Raw genomic sequence first — 12,853 nt, forward strand, 5'->3', positions numbered from 1 at the left:
CCGTTCACGACTCCTCCCCTTCCTCACCACCATCCTCGTAGGCTATCAACTCCTCTCAGCAAGGTAAAGTGATGTTAAATTTTATTTTTATTTCAATTTATTTAAATTTATTTATGCATTTATTTAAATTTACGTATGCATGTTAGTAATAAGTAGTGTCTAAATTATTTTATTATTTTATACAACCCCATTAATGTATAATATGCCATATAAAATATAATTTCTTATACTCTGGAACGGATTATTTCCTCTTCCTTAATTTCTCATGGGAAAAATTTGTTTGGTACACGTCATTTTCGGTACAAGTCCTACCCCTTCTGGAACGAATTAACGACGTGTACCGAGGTACCACTGTACAAAGGTAAAGGTCCCCTGTATAGCCTCAGCAGACTGTCGGGGCGAGTGCCGTTAGGCGAGTGGCACCTAGTGAAGGCCGGCATGGCACACGAGGGGGTGGGTGGCGAGCACCACGCCCGGCCGTCTTTGTCTCCCCAGTGGAGATGTTTGCACACCGCACCAGGTGCTCATTTGACGCTGAGTCGACCTAGGGGAGGCCCATTTCATCGTCACCGGTGTTGGTGGGCGTGAGCGGGAATCGAATTCGGTTCGCTGGGTTAGTAGCGCAGTGCGCTAACCGCTACAATACCGCTCCCCACTCACATACACACATACAAACACACACACACACACACCTGTATCACACACACACACACCCTGTATCTCTCACACACACACACCTGTATCTCACACACACACACACACACCCTGTATCACACACACACCTGTATCACACACACACACACCTATATCACACACACACACCCTGTATCACACACACACACACACCCTGTATCTCACACACACACACACCTATATCACACACACAGACACCCTGTATCACACACACACACCCTGTATCACACACACACCTGTGTCACACACACACACACACACCTGTATCTCACACACACACACACACCAGTATCTCACACACACCTGTATATCACACACACACACACACCCTGTATCTCTCACACACACACACCCCGTATCACGCACACACACCCTGTATCTCACACACACACACACACCTGCATGAGTGGGGTGAGCAGGTCGGACAGCGTAGCCTTGACGGGACGCACGAGGCGGTCGAGCTGCACAGCGAGCGTCTTCTGCTCGAAGGCGCAGGAGAACGTCTCCGCCGGGATGCAGCGCAGCCACGACAGCAGGCTCGGGTCCATCTCGTCGCAGCCGTTCCCACTCAGCAGGTCCACGCCTGCACACAGCAGCACACACACAGCAACACGCACGGTAGCACACACACACACGCAGCCGTTCCCACTCAGCAGGTCCACGCCTGCACAAGCCCGCGCAAACACACAACCAGCCATAAACACAGAGCAGCACACACACACACAGCTGTTCCCACTCAACAGGTCCACGCCTGCACACGGCATCACACACACACAGCAAGATACACGGCAGCACACTGTGATTCGCACGGCAGCACACACAAACACAACCGAGCGAGGGAACAAGCGAGGGGGCGAGATAGGGAACGAGAAGCAAACGTGGCAAGCAGTAGCGGATGACCCAGCGGGTGACTTAGCGGGTGACCTAGCGGGTGGCCCAGCGGGTGGCCCAGCGGGTGACCCAGCGGGTGACCCAGCGGGTGGCCCAGCGGGTGGCCCAGCGGGTGGCCCAGCGGGTGACCCAGCGGGTGGCCCAGCGGGTGACCCAGCGGGTAACCCAGCGGGTGACCCAACGGGTGACCCAGCGGGTGACTTAGCGGGTGGCCCAGCGGGTGGCCCAGCGGGTGACCCAGCGGGTGGCCCAGCGGGTGGCCCAGCGGGTGACCCAGCGGGTGACCCAGCGGGTGACCCAACAGGTGACCCAGTGGGTGACCCAGCGGGTGACCCAGCGGGTGGCCCAGCGGGTGGCCCAACGGGTGACCCAGTGGGTGACCCAGCGGATGACCCAGCCGGGAGACCGGTGTTGGGAGAGGAGCGGTAGGGGGGTAGGGGGCGCCACCTTGCAGCACGTCGGCGTCGCCCAGCAGCGGCTCGCCCGTGGCCTGCGCCTGGCACAGCTCCAGGGCGGCCTCGTACAGCAGCCCCTTGACGAGCAGCTGCAGCAGGCGGTCGGGGCTGGCGCGGAAGCCGGCCTCGCTCAGCTTGCGGTCGGCCGGGATGAAGTCGGAGACGAGGGCGCACGCCTCCTCGAAGCAGCGCACGCGCGCCGCGCTGGGGCTCCACTCGCGGAACTCGGCGTGCTCCGTGAGCTGGGGCAGCGTGAGCAGCAGGCACAGGCCGCTGTAGTCCTCGCGGCTCGGGCAGAACGGCTCCAGCGACTGCAGGCACTGCACCACCGCCTCCACCGTGAACTCCAGCTGCAGCGGGGGGTGGGGGGATGAGTGGGCGGGCGGACGGGGGACGGACGGAGAGATGGAGGGTGGGAGGTGGGAGGGAGAAGGAACGGACAGAGAGAGAGATATATGATGTATGTGTAAGGACAGTACGGGGCCTATTGGCCGTAAATGATGATTGCAGCGATGAGGATAGGCAGGGTCAGGTGAGGTTAACTGGGTGAGGGAGTCAACGTGGGGGGTAGAGACGGAACCCCCGGGGTGTTCTCGTGAGGCGAGGGGGAGAGAGTTTGGGGAAAAGGGGCGTGGCCAGAGCCGAGGGGAAATAAAAGGCAGCGCGGAGCGGGGCTCGGGGCTGCCGTGGGGATGCGGGGTCCGGGCCGTCGTCGCTGGCGATCGCCCTCCTCGTCTTGGAAGGGAGTTAAAAATCTTCGCCGTGGCGACTACATCGACGGCTCTTATATAGTAGTCAGTCGGCTATAAAGCGAATGTCGTGTAGCAGCTCCATAGAGTCACCCAGTTGTATAGAGTCAACCTGCGTCCACCTGATAACATGTGATCGAGTCGGGTGGACTTTGATATACAGGTAGTCCCCGAGTTACGATGGGGTCCGACTTACGATATTTCGATCTTACGATGACGATAGCGATACGACAAAATTGCCATCAACAACCTTAACATCGTTCAAGTATGCAGACGACGGACATAATCTTGGCGAGTACAGCACAATATGACACGTTACGATACGTTCAATGCATGTGTGATACGTAGCTTTAGCGGTATCATTTATGGTTACCACGATACGATACGTTCAAAGCATGTTAAAAGTTTTTTTTATAGAAGATAGGATTGTTTCCTGAAAAAACTTTCTATTAAATTGCAGTTCATATCGGTAGGCTAAGAATTTACCTTGGTTTTTTTACTTTACATTTTACTGCGCAATACAGTATTGTAATTAATAAATACATACATTATATAGTTTATACAGTACGCTACTGTAAATTGCTCTGTTTTGCTAAATTATCACCATTCTTTAAGACTCCTGGGTAGGCTAGGCCATCTTCGACTTACGATATTTTCGACCTACGATGGGGTCATCGTAACGCATCTCCATCGTAATTAAAGGACTACCTGTATAATATAATAAATATATGTAACTTAAGCAAGACAGCGTCTCCGAGTGCTACATTACATATGCATGCATGCTGAACTTCTTTCGCACCGTACGTAGCCACCCGTGCTAACCGGAGGTGCAGGGGAAGGACAAGAAACTGAACACAAAAAGCAGCTTAAAAAAATGAGGTTGTCAATATAGATGACGATTTAAAAGTGCGGCGCTCCCAAGTGGTTTCCATATATCGGAAGGCAGAGAGCGTTCCAGACGGCCGCAAAAGCGCATCCGAAAGCCGCTGCTGCGAGGATGTCCGGAGGTTGCGTGAAATATCGAGATAGAGGGTGGGAGGTGGGACGAGGGGGGAGGGAGGGGGATAGAGATGTAGGTGGGGAGGAGGGAAGGGGAGCAAGGAGGGAGGAAATGAAGGAAGGAGGGAAGGGAATGAAGGAGGGAGGGAAGGAGAGAGCAAGGGCCACTGCTGGCTCACCTGGCGTGGCTCCTCATCCATTGGCACCGCCTTGTTGATGCACAGCGCCTCCAGGAACTTCTGCTTGAGCACCAGGTAGCGGAACCTACGGACGCGATGACAGTGACGCTCGGAACCCTGCTGACAGCAGCAGCAACACTGCCCATAGACTAAACACTGCACCATAGACTCAACACTGCCCATAGACTCAACACTGCACCATAGACTCAACACTGCACCATAGACTCAACACTGCCCATAGACTCAACACTGTGTAATAAGAGCCTATGTCGGATTCACGTGGTGATCGGCTTTGCCGGTCCCGCTTTACAGCCAATGGGGGGAGAGCCTGGGAGCATGGCCCCGGCGTGATCACGGGATGTCAGCTAGGTGATTGGTTTCGCTGGTCTTGGCCTCAGCCAATGGGAAGACAAGTCGGGGGCGTGGTCCCGGGAGTTGATGGGGGATCTGGAACATTCGGTGCAGGCTATTGAGGATTGGCTGGAGTGTACCACGTGACCCAGGCATTAAATAAGGGGAGAGAGGAGAGACACGGGGTCAGACACGGAACGAAGAGAGAGAGGGGCCACGCACGAGTGGGGCTCTGAGTGCCACGTGGTGGTGTGTCTCTGGTGGCTGTCTGCCCGCTTCCCAGGCATTAAATAAGGGGAGAGAGGAGAGACACGGGGTCAGACACGGAACGAAGAGAGAGAGGGGCCACGCACGAGTGGGGCTCTGAGTGCCACGTGGTGGTGTGTCTCTGGTGGCTGTCTGCCCGCTTCCCGTTGCCTGCCAGCAACGGGGAGTGTTTGTGAACTGCAAGAAAGTGAAATAAAAGGACCGATCCTACAAGCCGTCTCCAGTGTGTTATTACAACTGCACCAGAGACTCAACACTACCCATAGACTCAACACTGCACCATAGACTCACCACTGCCCACAGACTCACCACTGCACTAGACTCAACACTGCCCATAGACTCACCACTGCACTAGAGAATCAACACTGCCCATAGACTCAACACTGCCATAGACTCAACACTGCCCATAGACTCAACACTGCACCAGAGACTCAAAACTGCCCATAGACTCAACACTGCACCAGAGACTCAACACTGCCCATAGACTCAACACTGCATCATATACTCACCACTGCCCATAGACTCAACACTGCACCAGAGACTCAACACTACCCATAGACTCAATACTGCACCATAGACTCAACACTGCCCATAGACTCAACACTGCCCATAGACTCAACACGGCACCATAGACTCAACACTGCCCATAGACTCAACACTGCACCAGAGACTCAACACTGCCCATAGACTCAACACTGCACCAGAGACTCAACACTACCCATAGACTCAACACTGCACCATAGACTCAACACTGCCCATAGACTCAACACTGCACCATAGACTCAACACTGCCCACAGACTCAACACTGCACCAGAGACACAACACTGCCCATAGACTCAACACTGCCCATAGACTCAACACTGCACCAGAGACTCAACACTACCCATAGACTCAACACTGCACCAGAGACTCAACACTGCCCATAGACTCAACACTGCACCATAGACTAAACACTGCACCATAGACTCAACACTGCCATAGACTCAACACTACCCATAGACTCAACACTACCCATAGACTCAACACTGCCATAGACTCAACATTGCCCATAGACTCAACACTACCCATAGACTCAACACTGCACCATAAACTCAACACTGCACCATAGACTCAACACTGCACCAAAGACTCAACACTGCCCAAAGATTAAACATTGGACCCCACCTGAAGCGGTCCTGGGCTTCCCCTAGGTCGACTCAGCCTCAACCGAGTACCTGGTGTGGTGTGTAAACATCAGCCCCCTCGTGGGCCATGCCAGCCTCCGCAGGTGCCGTTCGCTAACAGCACTTGCCACAACAGTCCTGTCAGAGATACACTCGGGGGCGTCTTTATCTTTGCGAGTGCGCGAGAGTCACCTCTTCGACTGGAACTTCTCCATGGCCTCCAGTGGCTGGATGAATTCCAGAACGTCGTCCCACTGCCCATCTAGGATGAGCTGCCTGCACACGCACGCACGCACACCACAACAGCTGCCATTTGCCACTAAGCATCGGTGATGTCACCACAGCGCATGTACCAGGCAAGGTGCACTTTGAGGCTACCACGTGAAGTGTCGAAGGCACACTGGCAGGAGGTCACGGGACAGGCCCAGGCTGCCACAGATCGAATGACTGAGATGACCGGCAGAGATGTTTCTGGTGCCACGGTGGAAAGATGTTAACTACCTCGCCTGGTATACAGGAGGTCGTGGGTTCGAGTATTTGGCTGTGATACATTTCCACACGATAAGCCACTTAACCGAGCTGTTATTTGTGGCCAGGATGCTTCTGAAATAGAGCAATGTGGCTGAGTGGGCCTTTTCTGGCAAAATAAGAATAGTTTCGTTTTCACTAACTGTGCCCCCTACTCTGACAACTTGCTGTACTTGAGCTGCCCGGCGCTTTGCTCGCCAACACGTACGCACGCACTCACTCACACTCACTCACTCACGCACTCACTCACTCACGCACTCACTCATTCACGCACTCACTCACTCACGCACTCACTCACTCACTCACGCACTCACTCACGCATTCACTCACTCACTCACGCATTCACTCACTCACACACTCACTCACTCACGCACTCACTCATTTACTCACGCACTCACTCACTCACGCAACAGTTATTCACTCACGCACCAGTCACTCGCATTTCTACAGCAGTCACCCAGGGCAGGCTGCCACCTTGCAATGGCCAGAGGTCACTGGTTCAATCTCCCAGCAAGGCGGGGGGGAAGGTTTAAGAAACTCGCCCGTTGTTTTTACTGTGCAGGTGGGTGGGATGGGTGGGTGGCTGGGTTGATGGTAGGGTTATGGGTGAGTGGGTGGGTGGCTGGATGGGTGGGTGGCTGGGTGTCTCTAGGTGCCTGGCTGGGTGGGTGGGTGTCTCTGGGTGGGTGGGTGGGTGGGTGGGTGGTTGGGGTGTCTCTGGGTGGGTGGGTGCCTGGCTGGGTGGGTGGCTGGGTGCGCGGGGTGTGCCTAGGTAGGTGTCTCTGGGTGGGTGGGTGGCTGGGTGGTTGGTTGGCGATGAGCGCGAGTGGAGGGTGGAGCCCGGAGGGGCTGGCGCACCTCAGGAAGAGCATGTCGTCCGAGTAGAGGCCGTTGATGACGCCGCTCTCGCGCTCCAGAGCCAGCGTGCTCACGTGCAGCTTGCGCGAGTGCAGGAAGTCCAGGACGAGCTTGATCACCTCCGCCTCCTTCACGTTCAGAGCCTCCTCCATCCTCATGGCGGCGGCACCGCCGATGGGAAAGGGATGGAGGCCGTGGGGGGGGGGGGTGGGTGGCCCTGGACGGCGCCGACGGAGGAGCTCGCGGGGGACGGAACGCGGCGCTGGCGGGGAGAGCGCACGGCGCGTTAGAGGTCGACTCGCCTGCATCGCGCTTCTCGCCGTGAAGTCACCGGGCGCGGAGATGGTCCGGCACTCACTGTCTCACTCCAGGTCTCTCCTTGTCTCTCTGCTGCCGCTACTACGACCGTGATTAATATGCCACTGATCGATTCACTCCAGTCACACACTCAACGGTGGTCAGTCGCCCCCTTGTCTCTCTCCCTCCACCCATGTTGGGGATGCAGTGTCTACCAGACACTGACTGTTTCGTCTCATCCACCACCGCCGCCACCACACTGTGTTCAACCACCAGCACATTGCAAGTTACACCTCACCCACCCACAAATTCACCCACCCACCAACCTACACACTCACCCACCCACCAACCTACACACTCACCCACCCACCAACCACTCACCCACTGACTCACCCACTCACCCACTGACTCACCAACTCACCACTCACTCACCCACCCACCCACCCACCCACACACTTTCTCACTCACTTACCCACCCACACAAAGACAAAGATCCCCCATATAGACTTAACAGACTGTTGGGGCAAGTGCTGTTAGCGAGCACCTATGAAGGCCGGAACGGTACACGAGGGGGTGGGTGACCAGCACCACACCCGACCGCCTTCGTCTCCCTAGTGGCAATGTTTACGTCACACCGCACCGGGCGCGCGTGCAGGTACTAATTTCAGGCTGAGCCGACCTAGGAGAGGCCCGGGAACGGTTCAGATCATTGTCACCGGTGTTGGCCATGAGCGGGAATCGAACCCGGGTCGTCAGGTTCAGAGCGCAGCGCGCTAACCGCTACACTACCGCTCCCCACACCCACACACTCACTCACCCACCCACATAACTCACCCAATCACCCACACACTCACTCACCAACTCATCCACTCACCTACCCACCCATATACTCGGCGCGTCCTCCACAGACCAGGCGCCTCGCCACCCACCGCTGGCGACGGACGGCAGATTAACCGGCACGAGAGTGACAATTCAATCATGGGCGGCCGCTGCCTGGATTCGTACCCAGCTTCTCAGGTGCTACCAGCTCACCTCGATGCGATTTGGTGCCGGGGCAATTGCTAGTGGCGCCGGCCTCTCACCGCTGCTGCTGCTGCTGCCGCCTTCCCGCGCCTCGTCTCTGGTTGCCCCGCACCTCCGATCAGGACGGTTGGCTACATACGGCGGTGCAAAAGAAGTCCGGCATACGTACCGTGCATGCGTACGTCTGCGAGTCCTCCGCCTAGCGTCTCCGAGTCATCGTCCCCCCCTCGCTCTATGCTCTTTGGTTCTTTCGGTCAAGTCATGTGGGTGTAAAATAAAATAAATCACGACGTTTCGATCGCAACACAAGCAAGCGGTCGTCCTCAGGCGGATAAAATATCATCCAGCGGTTTAACTGCTGAACATAACGAGAGAGTAGCTATCACAGTTCCTATGATTACTGTTGTTGCATTGTTTTTATAGCTTTATTTTGGCGATTTCGAAAACATATGGTTAAGCCATGTTTCTTGCGAAGTGTGGAGTTGGCCTGATAACTTCCATCTAAATTGTCTCATGGTTGTTGTTGTTTGACTTGCATCACACTGGAGTTTTGCACACAGCGTTGTAATACGTTTTTTTGTGTTTTTTGGAAGATTTGCTGTTTTATCCAGGATGTTTCTCTCTCTCCTCTCTTCGAGAGCGATGAGCCAACGCTGTGCGTTGCAAGTTGACATTATTCATTATTAGTAGGTAGTATTTAACGATCATTTTATTCCACCTGTGTTGCCTGTGTCGCATCATCAGACGCCGTGCCTATTCAGAATCAGAATCTTTATTTATCCTGGAGAAATATGATGATCATTTTCACGGGTGTCTAGTCGGGGCGTGTAAGGTTACAATGACAAACAATACAAAAACGATTCGAGTGCAAAGTATGGTAAAGGTAAACAAATCGATAAAAATAAATAAAACTAAACAATTTTCGACTTTACCAGATAAAGCCCACTGACCTCATAGTTATTTTTCAGAAGTGGCATCGCCATAAATGATAGCTCAACGAAGTGTACACACGTGTGTATGCTGAATGTGTGTAGCCAACCGTGCTCATTGGACATGTATAGCAGCCAAATAATCTAAACGCGTGTTTCTAAATGAGTTAGATCAGGGGGTGGGGAACCTTTTTTTCTGCCAAGGGCCGTTTGGATATTTATAACATCATTCGCGGGCCATACAAAATTATCAACTTAAAAATTAGCCCGTTATAATTGGTCAAACATTTAATTAACTCGCCCCTAATGCGATGGCTGGAACTGCTTCTCTTTGGTGAGGCGTGTGATGTTAGCTGGTATTGATGATGTTGCTGCTACTCGCAACTGCCTGTCCAGGTTTGCACCTAGATTTATTGAATTTCGAGTCACGCCTGCGGTTGCCTTGGCAGGGCCACACCAAATGATTTTGCGGGCCTCATACGGCCCGCGGGCTGGACGTTCCCCACCCCTGAGTTAGAGGAATTGTCGCCCATTCTCGACAATTTGCCCTAACCCCTTGATGCCTTTAAAACTCCGAAGCGGAGCCAATGGTAGTTTGGCTCATGAGCTCCGGCAAGGATGGCGGCGTGATGACGACAACTCCCAAGAGGAGTGTTCCTCTCCGTGTTAGCGGCGTTACTAAAGGGGGGGGGGGCACAGCAGCTTGTGACATCTAGGAGGATGGATGGATGCAAAGGCTGGCACGTGGAAGGACGCACACAGGGGTAGAGGTGCAGCGCTGCAATGTCTCCCGCTCGCGCCACTGCTGCCGGTAGGGCCCTCCGCTGGACTCGGAGCGTGTTTTAGGGGCGCTGCGGTGGCTAGGAGATGTGACATCTCTCGCCTGGTATGCAGGAGGTTGTGGATTCGATCCCGATCCTGACGATGCCTGCTGCTGTATATTTGGAGTTTGCGTGCGTCTCTCTCCCCCCCGTGACCGCGTGGATTTTTCTCCGGGTCCTCCAGTTTTTTCTATCCACATTTAGAATCAACGTCACGCGTTTCAAGCATTTGGCTGTTGCTATCAATGTCCACGTGATAATAAGCCACTGTATTGAGCCTTACCTGCTAAAATAAAAAAATAGTTTGATCTTAAACAGTTTTGGCTGGCCAGAAGGTCTTGGAAGACAGCGAGGTGGGGAGTTACCCACACTTGACCCCGCCACGCGCGACCAGCCAATCAACAACAACTGTGGTGCAGCCGTGTAAACTGATGGGTGGATAGAGGCGGGGGGGGGGGGGAGATTAAGAAATAAAACGCACCAATGTTTCAGCTGCCGCGTCGGGAGATCAAAAGGTGAATGGATCGTGAGCGGTGACAACGGCGGCCTTGGTGAAGCCTTCATCTCAGCAGTGGATCGATCGTGACTGATGGTGGTTGTGGTGATGGTGATGACGATGGTGGGGAGCGGTAGTGTAGTGGTTTGCGCGCTGCAATATGAACCCCGGTGATGCGAGTTCAATTCCCGCTCACGGACAACACCAGTGACAAATATCTTAGCTGGTCCTGAGCCTAATTCAGCAGTTTTTTTTCTTGCTGTGGTTGTCCCACTTGATGAAAATTGCTTGTTGTTGCGATCGAAACGTCGTGATTTATTTTATTTTTCTACCTATGTGACTTTACCGAAAGAACCAAAGAGTATGGATTCCTGCAGTCATGAAAGCTTCAAATCGAGATCGGTCCTGGTCCTCCCCCCTAGCTCGACTCAGCGTAAACATCGCCACTGGGGAGACAAAGGCGGCCGGGCGTGGTGCTGGCCACCCACCCACCCCCTCGTGTGCCGTGTCAGATTTCACAGGTGATACTCGCTAACGGCACTTGCCCCCAACAGTCTGCTAAGGCTACACGGGGGATCTTTGCCTTGGATGAAGATGGTGATTGTTGAGTTAATGCACGGGGGGGAGTGAGTGCCGTTGGCTCACGGAGAATATTCATCTTTAAAGGTGCATTGAAACGTTTTGATACTCCTACTGATACTCCTGCTGTTATGGACTGACTCGAATTTGGTCGTACATGTTATGTAGATCGTTTATTGTTAAATTTGAATCACAGTTCGTATGATCACTGTTTCATTATAGCTTTATTTTGGTGATTTCGAAAACGTTTTGGTTTAGCCATATTTGTTTGTTGTAGTACAGAGTTAGACTGGATAACTTTAATCTAAATTGTCTTATGGTTGTTATTGTTTGACTTGCATCTCACTGGGATTTTTTGCACACAGCGTTGATATACGGTGCTTTTTTCTGGAAGACTTTGCTGGTATTTCCTGGATTTTTCTGTTGCGCGTGGTCACAGGGCTACACCAAATAAATGAACTAAATGAACTAATAAATACAATAAACTGGGGATAAGCTTGAAATCAAGATTGACGCATAGACTGGCAACCCCTTATCATTGCCCCTAGCTTATTACAGACCAATTCAGACCGTATTAGTCACTGCCTGCCCCATTTAAATCTCAACGTTCATCCTACAAAGCCCCATCGCAAGCGAGAAACACAAATAGACAAATTATATCACTAAACATCAGCTGTTGTATGTATTAATGTTGATAATAGGTGTCAATGATGCTACTTAGCATGCTATACTGTCTGTGATCTTGCATGCTGATGGCTGCTGCTGCTTGCTTGATATGTGGATGCACACACAAATAGACAATCACCACTAGTACACTCAACACTAGTACACTCAACACTAGTACACTCCCTACCAGTACACTCACCACCAGCACACTCACCACTAGTACACTCACCACTAGTACACTCACCACCAGTACACCCACCACTACACTCACCACTAGTACACTCACCACCAGTACACCCACCACTACACTCACTACTAGTACACTCACCACCAGTACACTCACCACCACTACACCCACCACTACACTCACCACTAGTACACTCACCACTAGTACACTCACCACCAGTACACTCACCACCACTACACCCACCACTACACCCACCACTACTACACTCACCACTAGTACACTCACCACCACTACACCCACCACTACACTCACCACTACTACACTCACCACCAGTACACCCACCACTACACTCACCACTAGTACACTCACCACCACTACACCCACCACTACACTCACCACTACTACACTCACCACTAGTACACTCACCACCACTAGTACACTCACCACTATTACACTCACCACCAGTACACCCACCACCAGTACACTCACCACCAGTACACCCACCACTACACTCACCACTAGTACACTCACCACTAGTACACTCACCACTAGTACACTCACCACCACTACACTCACCACTACTACACTCACCACCAGTACACCCACCACTACACTCACCACTATACACTCACCACTAGTACACTCACCACTAGTACACTCACCACCACTACACCCACCACTACACTCACCACTACTACACTCACCACCACACTCACCACTA

At 53.1% G+C, this 12,853-nt stretch overlaps 1 protein-coding gene across 2 annotated transcripts in view; it reads right to left on the reverse strand.

Annotated features, from left to right (window-relative positions):
* The window catches only part of WDR47 (WD repeat domain 47), a 31,974-nt gene that overhangs the window by 16,888 nt on the left and 2,233 nt on the right, over positions 1-12,853 (reverse strand). The window contains exons 2-7 of one of the 2 annotated variants that reach the window (XM_078881352.1): positions 8,464-8,585; positions 7,135-7,396; positions 5,941-6,024; positions 3,967-4,051; positions 2,032-2,389; positions 1,092-1,276 (exon numbers count right to left, since the gene is read on the reverse strand). In XM_078881352.1, coding sequence (XP_078737478.1) covers positions 1,092-1,276; positions 2,032-2,389; positions 3,967-4,051; positions 5,941-6,024; positions 7,135-7,292 — 870 coding nt within the window. In that variant the 5' untranslated portion in view covers positions 7,293-7,396; positions 8,464-8,585. The remainder of the gene's footprint in view (positions 1-1,091; positions 1,277-2,031; positions 2,390-3,966; positions 4,052-5,940; positions 6,025-7,134; positions 7,397-8,463; positions 8,586-12,853) is intronic. The other variant, XM_078881353.1, reaches the window with a different exon arrangement.

This window comes from Lampetra fluviatilis, chromosome 61, assembly GCF_964198595.1.
Source record: "Lampetra fluviatilis chromosome 61, kcLamFluv1.1, whole genome shotgun sequence".
Classification (NCBI taxonomy): domain Eukaryota; kingdom Metazoa; phylum Chordata; class Hyperoartia; order Petromyzontiformes; family Petromyzontidae; genus Lampetra; species Lampetra fluviatilis.